This window comes from Penicillium arizonense, assembly GCF_001773325.1.
Source record: "Penicillium arizonense strain CBS 141311 chromosome Unknown PENARI_contig007, whole genome shotgun sequence".
Classification (NCBI taxonomy): domain Eukaryota; kingdom Fungi; phylum Ascomycota; class Eurotiomycetes; order Eurotiales; family Aspergillaceae; genus Penicillium; species Penicillium arizonense.
Window position 1 is genome coordinate 723,238 of NW_019173284.1, and position 12,118 is coordinate 735,355.

Here is a 12,118-nt window from a genome sequence, read left to right on the forward strand (position 1 = left end):
GAAAAGGGTGAGCGAGATCGCGTGGAGGGGGAGAAGATGAGAGTACGAGAGTAGTAGATGAGGGAGGAGAGGATAGAGAAAAGAATGAAAGGAATTAATGTAGGAAAGGAGGCAAAGCGCGACGGCAAGGAATAGGGAAAAGGAGAGGAAAAAGAGGATGGGCGATTTCCGTGAACTGGAGAGAGACGAAGGAGGAGGCTACGGGCCTTAGGCAGACAATCTGTTCGGCCGGCAGCAGGGACCAAGTGCGCCATTAGCGAAAGGGGCTTAGCGTGTATCCACGGCGAGGCCTGGGAGTGAGTCTGGGCAGTAGATATGGCCAGGGAGGGCCGCTGGTAAGCCAGCTGGCCCTTGAAGGAGAGACTTGGGGCCTGGAAGCCATAGGGAAGGCTCGACCTGAAAACATCCCTCGTTCTTCGCCCTTGAAGTATCGCAGCCGGAGATTCCAAGTTCCGTGTATTACCGTTTCCAGCAACGCTAGTCTGTTTTGGGATTAGCGTCCACCTGGGAATGTCACGGGGACAGTTAGCATCTAGATTGATTAGCAGGTAACTTATATCGTTATATCTTTTTGTTAGGAGATGGGCAGTTTTGGCCCTCTCCATGTGTAGGCCAGAGGTAGATTTCATGAGAAAACAATATCCCAGACCAGGGACTGCATCAAGCGTGAAAGAGTATGGGAATGTGAGAAAATAAGAAAAAGGGGAAATGAGTAGTGTTGTTTCTCAAACTTGAAAGGGATTGTGGGAGGACAAGAGAATGAACCAGAAGGCTAGCCACGGATCACGGATCCCACGGCGGAATCCCGGAACGCAAGGGAGAGGGCGGAAACGGGACGGGAGAACCAATATTGGTACAGGGCTTTGGAAGGTATCTGAAGTAAAGAGGTGACATGATGAGAATTGCTTCTAGAGGGTCCGAAGGGAGATCGCCGTGGGATGAGAACGTGGCGTGTGAGGGGCAGGTCATCTGGTCAGGGAAGTCTATAGAGTCAGGAAAGGGGGGAAAAAGTTGAGCTATTTGTGATTTGGCGTGTTTTGCCACTATGAAGGATTGTGCACTAAAATCAGCCAGGGTATATTATGGAAAGATACTGTATGGGTCCTTCTTGGGTCCTCATGCACTTTCTATAATGTTTCAACAGCCGTCTTTCAGTCTGATCCCGATCCCATGTGAAACATAGTATTGGTGACTAGGGACCCTATGCATTCGCTCTTTATTCTGTCTTAAAATCAATGCCAAGGCAAACTTGGAAAACGAATTATAACTCTAACAATAACACCTAATGCCTACTCGCAGACATGCCAAGTCCTCCCCAATACCCCACAGTTCACTCTCTAGGTACTCGGGGCTCCGTGAACATGTTGTGACTGAGTCGCAACTCAAAGGCACCAGAATCCTCGGGGATTGCATCAAGGTTGCCACGGTTTGAAGGCGTCTTGTGTGGTTGTACCTCCGGGCCTTCGCGATCGCCATGTCTCCGTCCCTCCATATCGATCGGTCGTTCGACTTCAACAATAGGCATGAGGCTTCGGAAGCGATGAAGCAAGAACAGCAGACCAAACACTCCGATGTTGGTGTAAGAGGTGATCACTCTAGCTGCTCGGGTCCCAGTGACGTTGGCTTTGGGTCCTCCCCACAGACCGCCGGCCAGCAGCAGTGCCGCAGAGACGACCATTCCAAAGTAGGTGCCCAATGATTGCATGGCAAAGCGGTGTCGAGTAGTGATTCTATTGGCCCGCAGACGTCGATGGAAGTGACGGTGGATAGTGCATCCGACTAAGGAGGAAATGAAGCCACCGCTCGTGACGATACGAAGGAGGTAGCTATTCATGATTGAACTTGGGATCTTTACGGAAATGAAGGCAAGAGTAGAGAATAAAGCAGATCCTGCAACAGCAATATAGGGAACATCCCAACGATTGCGAATCGAAAACACCGACGGAGCATGGCCTTGCTCTGACATGGCACACAGGGTGCGAGATGAGAGGTACAGAAACGATCGGCCCGAAGCCACCGAAGAGAGGAGAATTGCGATCGTTGCAAGGGTGAATACAATTTGAATGCCAGCGTCTTTGAACCCGATCGTGTATGGCGACAACCCGGAGCCCGTTCCATTGTTGGTTAAGCGGGTTTCGTTGAACGGTGCCATGATCCCCATAGCCAAAGAACTCATGATATACGGAAACGCAGTTTGGACAACGTCGGATGACACACTGCCTGGAATAGCCGTGCCCAGAAGTGTTGACTCGCCAACTGATGCAGGCATTTCGGTGTGATGCACAATCAGCTCGGGGGCAAAGGTAAAGGCAATGGAGCTATCAAGTAGGCATTGAAAGAATCCAAGCACTCTTCCCCAGAAACCATGAACGATGTATTCATTCATGGCACCCGGATGTTTCCAGTACTTAAATCCCCAGCGAGTGTGCCCATCGACGCCCCCAAGACCTATGGACAGGGCCAGGACGAAGAGAGTCGCCATTGTACCGATCTTGATCAAAGTGAACAATCGCTCGGAGCTTCTGAACAGCCTGTCCGGCAAGAAATTGAAGCCAACGATGATGGTTGTGATAATGGTCAAGCGGATAGCGATCGTGGCTCCTGGTTTGGACAGGCCAAGATTGACCATTGCCGTTGTGATCTCGTATGGGACGAACATGGCGAGGGTGTACCAGCGGAGGTATGATGAGGCGAATGCCACACCGCTTGACATATACAGGTAACTGTTGGTCACAAGGGTCCCATATCGTGAGGGCCTGTGAGTGGACACTTCTGCCATACTCGTGGTCATGGCGAATGTAAGGAAGGACAGTATGATATAGGACAGGAACAACGACGCAGGTCCGCCGACGGCGAGAGCCTGGCCCGCACCAATGAACAGACCGGTGCCGATGGTTGGACCGACAGCCATCGTGGGCTAACAATGCATATAGATAATGAAGGGTTGTAGGTGGTGAGGGGAGAAGGCTGAGGTTCTCGAGAACCACACCTGGGCAAGTGGTCGAGAGGCCAACTACGCCATCGCGATTTCCTCATGTCGGAACAAATTGTCATGGATCCAGAGTATAAAATAATTAGCACTAGCAATTACCAATTGAACACTGAATTATGCAGAAATCAAATGTAAAGGGTATCATTGATAGAGAAGATGAATGGATGTCGGGGAGAGGGTCAAAAGGGAGCAAGAAACAACGCATAGATGAAGAATCCCAAATCATGTCTCCACGAGCCATTTTATAAAGAAGATCACTGGGACACCATGTCTGTTTCAGCAAACTCGAGCCATTCGCCCGACAGTGCTCTTTTCCAAAACCGGACCGTCCCATCATCCCCAGAGGAAATCAGTGAGTCACCTAAGGGATGTAAGTCAAATGAACTGGCTCAGAAACGAAGTTCGAGCACTCACCAGAGAATGAGAACTGAACCTGCCATACATCGAGATGTTTAGTATCGATGCAAGCGACCTGTTTGAACGAATGTCGGAACTGGGAGTCCCCACTAGCTCGACGGTCAGTCACCGACGCAGGCACACGGTTCGCCAAAGCAGAACCTATCCCAGACTGTGACGTGGCCCGAGCCGATGGCGATTGAACGCGACGTTCGGCCTTGCGGTTGTGGTTGTTCTGCGATATCTGACTCGCCGGCGTTGTGTAAACTTCGAAAATGCGAACCAAGCCATCCTTTCCACCGCTCGCAATGAGATCGTAGCCACGCACAGAGCCATTGGCCCAAGATATATCCCTTACAAGCCCGCTGTGTCCATTCAACTCAATTGCGTGGTAGAACTGGCGGTTTGAATCAGTGCGGTAAATCTTGACTGTATCCATCGCCGCCACAACCAATGACATACTTTTCCGATCGGAGTCCGGCGAGACAATATGAGTGATGTCGGTTGGATCATGATGGAACTGGACTTTGAAACTTGTTTCCTCCCCACGTTCGGGGGCAGTACACACTCGGAATTGGTCAATTGTCTGCCAGTCGGCCAGGGTATCAGGGCTCGTGGGTTCCAAAACCATCAGGTAACCATCGCGTGTAATTGCAGCCATCCATGACTCCATGTCAATGTTACGGAAGTCAAGTGACACAAATGGATGTCTTTCTGGCGCGGTCAGACGGAAGATACACCTGAAACGCCGTCCCGAGTTCGGTGGCTGGGTTACGTCTTCTTGCCAGAGTTTTAACTTCATGTCTTCGCCGACACTGCCGATGTGCTGGCCCGTAAATGGTCCATTCCAATTTGCCTGTATCGTACTTTAGCCACTGGTTCCAGCACACGCCCAGTAGGACGTGTTTGTTTGGAGACGTACATCGCGAATCTCGGCATCGTGAGCGCGCCAGGTGTCTATCAGTTGCCATTGGCCATCTTTAAGATCCCACACTTTCATGCGGTGATCAGACGAAGCTGTGACAATACGGTTGCCATAGAAGTTAAACCTGGTGACAGTAACCAGATCCCGATGGCCCGCATCGAAGTCGGCAAATCCGGTTATCTCGGGACGCTCCACTGCCCCCATCGAGTCAGATCAGTTGAGTATGGGAATTAGAAAGAACCAATGATGATTATGAATCTATGCATCTGCAAGTAAAAGATATGAAACAGATGGTCGCCTTTCCTTTTTTGGCCGCAAGCATCGCGGGTGTCCGCCACCGCCCAGGGGCGGTCGGATATTACCGGCAGAACACGATAAGCTTGGTATTGAACAGATTGCGCATCGCCGATGTTAACTTTCTTGAGATTCAATTGTTGGGCTCTTTTAACAATTGAGAGGAACATTGTTCCTTTCACCTTCCTTTACCCATGTCTACATCAAGTGTGCTGTCACGCACAGAGAAATGGAGTCTACTAGCTCTTGTAGGGGCCGGTGTATCGATCCTGTACGCGACCTTCCAGGATGATGGAGCGCCTCTAATGGCTTCGATTGCTATGGTTGGCATTGTGTTTGCAGCGGCCTTCAGTTTGATCACATGGCTTGGGCCGGTATTTTTAAAAGCAGGACTGAAGGGAAAAGACATGGCAAAGCCAAGACGGCCCGAGATGTATGTGATCTATCAGGAAAGTTGATTACAAGTGCTAATACATCAACGCAGTCCTGAGACAATGGGAGCAGTCTGCGCCGTGGTGTATCTGATGGCACTGATCATTTTTATTCCATTTGCCTTCTACAAGGATATCGTGGCAGCCACATCTGGCGGCGGGAACCGCGACGTTGTGATTGAAACACAGCACGTCGAGAACGGTCGATACTTACACCGATTCCCGCATGGAAAGGTAAATTTACCTCCGATGTCATCTTTGGGAATACTAATGTGGTTGTGTAGCTCGCGTCATATCTCTCTGGTCTTTTGTCTTTGCAATCTGTCGTGATCCTCGGCATCGGTGATGACCTATTCGATATTCGCTGGAGACACAAAGTCCTGATCCCTGCTTTCTCCTCCATCCCCATGCTCATTGTGTACTTTGTTGACTTTGGCGTCACGCAAGTGGTCGTTCCGGTGCCGCTGCAACCCTACCTGGGTGACGTTGTTGATCTGGGATGGCTGTACTACGTGTACATGGCGGCGGTGGCAATCTTCTGTCCAAATGCCATCAACATGCTGGCAGGCATCAACGGTATTGAGGTTGCCCAGTCACTGATTATTGCTGTTCAACTCTTGTTTAATGATGCTATGTACCTGGCACCCGTTACGCCATACCCGCACCCTGCCACCGACTCCCATTTGTTGTCGATATACTTCTTGCTCCCATTCATCGGAGTGTCGGCAGCTCTGCTGTACCACAATTGGTATCCATCAAAGGTTTTTGTTGGGGACACCTACTGCTATTTCGCCGGAATGGTGTTTGCCGTGGTTGGCATTTTAGGGCATTTCAGCAAGACCTTGTTGCTTCTGTTTATCCCACAGATCTTCAACTTTTTGTACTCAACACCCCAGCTGTTCAAAGTTATTCCTTGTCCTCGCCACCGACTCCCAAAGTTCAGCGCTTCCACTGGGCTACTGGATGCTTCTGTCACGGAGTGGACCGAACCTCCCTCGCGTTTGGTCGATGTTGGGCTACGCCTCTTGCACACTCTCAAACTAGTGCGGATCACTAAAGATGAGTCTGGCCGAATTACGGAATCATCTAATCTCACTATTTTGAACCTGTGGTTGGTATGGATGGGTCCCATGAGAGAAGACCAACTGGCGTGGCATATGGTTGCAGTGCAAATTTTCAGCGGGATGCTCGGTCTGTTTGTCCGACATCGGCTTGCGTTACTCGTGTTTCACCACGACAACCGTGAATTCGGTTTCATCGCATAACTTTGAACCTGTCATGTGTTACGAGAACATTGGAGCCAGACTTACTAAAAGATTATCCTTTCAACGTGTATATTTTAAACAAGGATAGTAGGGTTGATCCTGAATTCTATCAATTAAACATGCTTGTGTTTCCTTCTAGCCGTGCCCACACCATAGCTCATTCATTGTCTGAGGCCTCGCGCAAGGCACGGGTCTCCCTATCAATCTTTTTATCACCGAATGCAACTCCGACCTGCTTCACAATGAGCCAGGCTGGGAGGATTGCCATTGCCCACAACCCAAAGTTGAGGTACACACTTCCCACAGCAGCCATAATGTTCACACTGCTCAGACCGTACTGTAAGGAGTTAGTACACAGAATGTGACCGCAATGAAGGATATACATACGCTGACACACTGAGCAGCTGACTCAGTCCCACGCAACAAGCCCGCAATCCGGACAACCTCTTCCTGATCATCCGCGAGGTTTCCAACCAAGAAGAATCTGTTGATAGTCAATCAGCATTATCCCACAATAGACATCAGGACCACGACTCACAGATACATATAGTTGAGCTGGAAACCAGCAACCCAGAATAAGAAAAGCACAAAGGCTCTTCCAAAACCAGGATCAGTCCAGTCGTATATCGGGTTCGTTTTGTTGAACTCTGTCGTCACCACCGACGCCCAGATCCAGCACATACCCTGCCAGGCGACAACGAAGAAAAACGCATACCGAGTTCTGGCCTTCAAAGAGATCCTCTTCGTGTCAAGGAATGCACCTAGCAGATTTCCAATGATCAATGCGATGACACCAGACAGGAATGAGCCCAGAGCTCTAGCTCGCACGGAGAACCACAAGCCCTCATACGAGAACATGACAGCCTCAGTATAGACGGCCTGACAGATAAGAGGAATAATGAGCGAGAACTTCTGGCTGATAAAAAGCTTCACCATGCTCTTCAGCTCGAACCCAATGCTGTTGGTCACCTGAAGCTGGACCTGGATACCATCCTTGCGCTGGACTTTCGCCGGCGTGCTCAAAAGCAGACCCGCAAAAGGACCAAGAGCCTGCAACGCAATGAAGATAAGATAGACAGTATACGAGACAGATCCCGACGTAGACCGATTCGCATTGATACCCAGGTTGATAATACCACCAAGAACCTGTCCTCCAACGCGGAAACTGAGCCAGAATCCTAAGAATCGGCCTTGGTTGTATGGCTCTGGATAAGAAAGCGCAATAGCCGCCTCAGCCATCCAGAAGATTCCAGCGGAAATGCCACACAGTGCTGCGCCCAGGATAACCAGCCACTCGTCTCCGAACCGATTGTTCGTGTATAGTCCTGCGGCATAGGGTGCGTACCCCATTGTTCCGACGATGAGGGTCCATTTGATTCCGATGAAGCGCACAACGACACTGCCGAAAAAGCAGGATACTACCATTAGACCGAATGTGAGGGCGTTTGCTGCATTCACGAGATAGGGTTTTTCTTCGCCTCCTCCGCCGAGGGAGTTCATAGCGCCCCAAATGCCGGGTGCAAGGAAGTTGCATAGTCCGAGGATGAGGGCGTTGAAGAATGTTGACCGGTACCATTTGACTGTTCGGTTAGCATCTTTGAGTCTGAGAAGAAGATTGCTTTTGGGGCTTACCTTTTCGTGGTTGTCCAAGAACTGGCGAGTTGAGAGAGCCAGCACTGGCACTGTTTACCTCTTCATCATTCGGCGACACGCCTTTTTCGGAATTTGACATATTGAGAAAATAAATTGCGAGTATTGAAATATTGCGACAAAGCTATTTTGGCAGGGTCTATAACAGCGTTCAGTTCTGGCGCCCGCGCGAGATCTATATACCCTGGCTAAAAGCCTTCGGCATTGCTGCCACAAACTTTCTATCCCGCAGAATGGCAGCACTGTAATATTTTATCGTCTTACCATGGCTTTTTTAACCCTTGTCTAGTGCCAAATAGATCTAGCCTTAATCATGATGGATGTTGTCGTTTGTCGCCAGAATTACGTGCTCGCACGGAGCGCCTAACAGACGGCTGGAAGCCTGCAGCCCAGCATCCGGAGTTGGGAAATGTTTCAAGTCATGAAGAAGAGCTTGGAATGGAAATAGCTTATCAGTTAGAGGAATCGATGCTGTGGTTCCGTGGCTTAGATACTTAACGAAGGCAGGGGAACATGACAACGGTGAGGAAACTAGATCACGACTTCGAATAATGCATTAACCAGTATCATCTAGAGTACATTTTGAAAATTGATTATAAAGCGATATCTACCTAGGTATGTGTACTTACTGTACAAGAGAAGAACTAGACTAAGCCAATCAGCAAAGTCTCAAGTAGTAAACTCAATAAGTGATACACTGTCCATAGCTGTATTTCTTTCCCAATATACTAGGCTAACGATAGACACATAAGATAAAATAAACCAGAATAATGTATGTCTATCTTACTTCCCAAGCACATGGCAAATTCGCGATTTGGATTAAAAGTGTTGAAACCAAGTTTCGTCATCGGTCCCCCAGATCACATCAGTTCACATTAAACTTCGCGATCAAGACTGCCATATGTGCCAACACTGAATAAACAGACATAAAAATAAGAATTATCTTAACAATAATGAACCGTATATTTTTACCTGTGCTCAATTATATGATTGTCAACCCCCTATACAGGCTCCTTCCCCAGGAACTGTCTCGGGATCTCCAGGCGTATTGATTTAGTAGACTCGATCTACCTTTCCCTACCCTGGTTTTTCCAAGCGGATCTCCTCATCACGCCATTTATGCCCCGCCATGAGCAAGTCTCGGAAGTACGGGAGCGTCGATTACGCAAAGGTGAGACCAAATCACCTGGGCATTTCATTGATCTATAAGCAGAGAACAAGTGGAGTGTACCCCAATCTATGTATACGTGCTCATGGCGATTGATATCAATGCCCCGTGCCCTAAAATCAGTGCTTTACTTATCTTCTCGCCCGAGAAAACCTGCAAAGTACTACATAGAATATAGATAGAGCCTAGTATTGGGATTGACATCTTCCTGTGATATTGCTTTCTGAAATGGCTCTACTAGCACCCAGCATCATGTCGACTACTTCTACATACATCCAACTCGATGAGTTGCAAAAGACGCCTACCACTTTCCATCACGGCCTTTATACCGAGTCGATCTCAGATTTTACCAATGATACAACCTCTGAAAGCGAGCCCCCATCACCGCGGTCGGAAGTGTCGAGGCAAAGAGTGCTCCTCTTGAAGGGAGCCCGCGAACAATACTCCCTTGTGAACGACCATGCCATCCCTTCTGTCCTACATCAAGGAGAGATTCTTGTCAAGGTATGATAGGTCCGAACTTACAGTACCTTGCATAGCCATACATGATGCTGAACGGTAATTTGCAGGTTCTTGCAATCGGCCTCAACCCTATCGACTGGAAGGGACCGTAAGTACTACTCTTTCACTGTCTCCACCGACTCTGATTCTCAAAAGTGACTAACTCAACAACCAGGGCATTCAACTTTGGTATCCCCAGCCTACCATGGATCAACGGACGTGATCTCGCTGGCCTCGTCCTCCAAGTTCCAAAAAGGTCATCACGTCTCAAAGTAGGCGATGTCGTCCTTGTCCCGTCAACAGACTACCGTGATATCAGAAAAGCAGCATTCCAAGAATATGCCGTTGCGACAGACTTCAATGCTGCACGAATTCCAGCTTCAACATCTATCCACGCCTCAGCTTCAGTAGGAGTAGCCTACGTGGCTGCCGCACTAGCCCTAGGTGTATCATTCGGCCTCGACTTCTCTCTCATCAAAAAGGTCCCCGGCCCCAACTTGCCCGACATCATCAAACAACTTAACACGAATGATATACCCGACGACATCAGAGAAGAGTGTTTTGCTTCATTCCAAGACTCAGAAAAACTACAACAGGGGGAGTGGGTTGCCATCTGGGGAGGTAAGACAAGCAAACAACTATTCTCCATGACCATCTAAATAACATGGAATAAACAGCTTCAACAACAACAGGCCTAATCGCCCTCCAACTAGCCAAACTCGCCGGGCTACGTGTAATCTGCGTAGCAGATGCGGCCCGACACGGCACGAAACTCGTACAGTCTGGCGCAGACCTCCTAGTCGACCGCCAGGATCCCGACCGCGCAGTAGAAATCATCCGCGGCGTCACCGGCGGCAAGCTACGGTATGCCATTGACATTGTCGGCAAAGACACAGCAACACAACTTGAAAAGACTCTCAACCCTGATGGTCATGCTCATCTTCTTGGACTCACTGGTCTGCCCAAGGAGCGAAATCCCGGGATACAGTATCACACTGTGCCTATTAAGCTCTTCCATACTGCTCCTGGGGTTGGTGAGGCTATGGTTTGCTGGTTGGAAGATCTGCTGCATTCGACGAATCTGACGTTGCCGGAGATTGTTCGTGCTGAGGGTGGATTGGAGGGGATCAATTCGGCGCTTGAGACTTTGAGGAGTGGTTCTGTTTCTGGGAAACGGATTGTTGTTGATCTTGCTTCTCCTTCGCCTTAGGTTGTTAAAATTGGGTCTCTTTCGCACTTGATGTGTTGAAGATTGGACTTTGGTCCTATGGTATATGACTATAGATTTGTCTTTTTTAGAGTATGACGACATTACATGCACATTTTACTATTTTATTCATAGTTTATTTTGGGGTTTCTGCAGAGTAGTTACATCAATCCTCCGGCCCTCTTGCTCAGCCAGAAAATCGAACATATGTCTCAAAAGCTCTGCTAACTGAGCTCTTGGTCGAGGCGATCAGATTCAGTGGCTCTACGATGAGTGCCTTAGGGTACAGGCCTCTCTTGGTAACTAAGTTAGTTTGCCCTAGTTTCTCGGACTATTTAGTCTTCGATCTCTCCATAGAAAAAATACGTATCATCTTCCTCTCTTTCCCGGTCTTCACCCATCACTTGTAGCTCATGGCGGGAGAAAACCTTTGTAAATTCACGTCTGAATTTTAGATTTAGGACAACCGCGATATAAATTAACAACACGTGCACAGTGTTCCGAATTGGATTCTCGATTTTCCTTGACCTTCTACCTTCTCGTTTGACCTGACGTTCTTGTTTACCGTCCCTATTCAAGACGTCTTTCCAAATCCTCCGAATGAGCTCCTGCTCATATCATTCGGTCCTCAGCTGCCAACTAGATACCCTAGCAGTGGATACCAGCTAACACTTCCGCTTCCTCTCCATTAAAGAGCTGAACAATTTGTCACAGGTTCATGCCACAACTTAAAGTGGGTCTACGCATGCCGCAGCTCACCTTTCTGCTGTGCACTAGAAATAGGCTGTATCAAACACATTGAGGCCTGGCTAGAAGCGACCAGAATGTCACAGGATGATGGATTGGCTCAATGTAACAGTGAAAGATCTATGCTTTCCGGTGTCACTATATACGTGGTATCTAAGCTCCTTCAACGCAGACACTGTAAGTGTAGTTAGACCTAGTATAATAGATAAATCATAAATCAGGTAGGCAAAATAGAGGCCAAGATGAAGTACATTACGGCTACCGAGGCTTAGCATTGACTCACAGTGGGCCGATCGGAGTCACTAGCCAATCAGAGATTCTTCATTATTGGTCCCCCGGAGTCGGTCAGAGTATAGGGGGGGTGGGGGTACGTCATGCATATGCTTACTATGCTTCCCCATATACATGGACAATGTCTTGCAGAAGTTACTGTCACCATTCAATCAATTTAGTTTAACAGATCTAATTCTCCAGGCTCAATTCCACGTACAATATTTCGTGTGTCATTCTTTTTCCCTCCGAGCCGCCATCAAGCGCGACTA

The 12,118-nt window shown here is 48.6% G+C and overlaps 5 protein-coding genes across 5 annotated transcripts; 2 read left to right on the top strand and 3 right to left on the bottom strand.

The window, feature by feature from the left end:
• Positions 1-1,330: 1,330 nt before the first annotated feature.
• Positions 1,331-2,911, bottom strand: PENARI_c007G02516 (putative proline permease; the record flags this gene model as incomplete). Its single annotated transcript, XM_022630792.1, has 1 exon — positions 1,331-2,911. The coding sequence occupies one exon, from the start codon at positions 2,909-2,911 to the stop codon at positions 1,331-1,333; it is 1,581 nt and encodes a 526-aa protein (XP_022488930.1).
• Positions 2,912-3,246: 335 nt separating this feature from the next.
• Positions 3,247-4,517, bottom strand: PENARI_c007G06656 (putative nuclear pore protein (SEH1); the record flags this gene model as incomplete). Its single annotated transcript, XM_022630996.1, has 3 exons — positions 3,247-3,353; positions 3,407-4,244; positions 4,311-4,517. 3 exons carry the CDS (start codon positions 4,515-4,517, stop codon positions 3,247-3,249), a joined length of 1,152 nt encoding a protein of 383 aa, XP_022488949.1.
• A 284-nt stretch (positions 4,518-4,801) lies between these two features.
• Positions 4,802-6,303, top strand: PENARI_c007G06440 (UDP-N-acetylglucosamine--dolichyl-phosphate N-acetylglucosaminephosphotransferase; the record flags this gene model as incomplete). The annotated part of the gene is made up of 3 exons (XM_022630982.1): positions 4,802-5,040; positions 5,092-5,272; positions 5,323-6,303. The coding sequence occupies 3 exons, from the start codon at positions 4,802-4,804 to the stop codon at positions 6,301-6,303; spliced, it is 1,401 nt and encodes a 466-aa protein (XP_022489306.1).
• A 157-nt stretch (positions 6,304-6,460) lies between these two features.
• PENARI_c007G01066 (DUF895 domain membrane protein) lies at positions 6,461-8,035 on the bottom strand (the record flags this gene model as incomplete). Its single annotated transcript, XM_022630727.1, has 4 exons — positions 6,461-6,640; positions 6,691-6,787; positions 6,842-7,883; positions 7,936-8,035. The coding sequence occupies 4 exons, from the start codon at positions 8,033-8,035 to the stop codon at positions 6,461-6,463; spliced, it is 1,419 nt and encodes a 472-aa protein (XP_022489435.1).
• Positions 8,036-9,349: 1,314 nt separating this feature from the next.
• On the top strand, positions 9,350-10,832 carry PENARI_c007G05835 (zinc-binding alcohol dehydrogenase family protein; the record flags this gene model as incomplete). The annotated part of the gene is made up of 4 exons (XM_022630952.1): positions 9,350-9,625; positions 9,691-9,731; positions 9,798-10,243; positions 10,300-10,832. 4 exons carry the CDS (start codon positions 9,350-9,352, stop codon positions 10,830-10,832), a joined length of 1,296 nt encoding a protein of 431 aa, XP_022489292.1.
• Between the last annotated feature and the right edge of the window lie 1,286 nt (positions 10,833-12,118).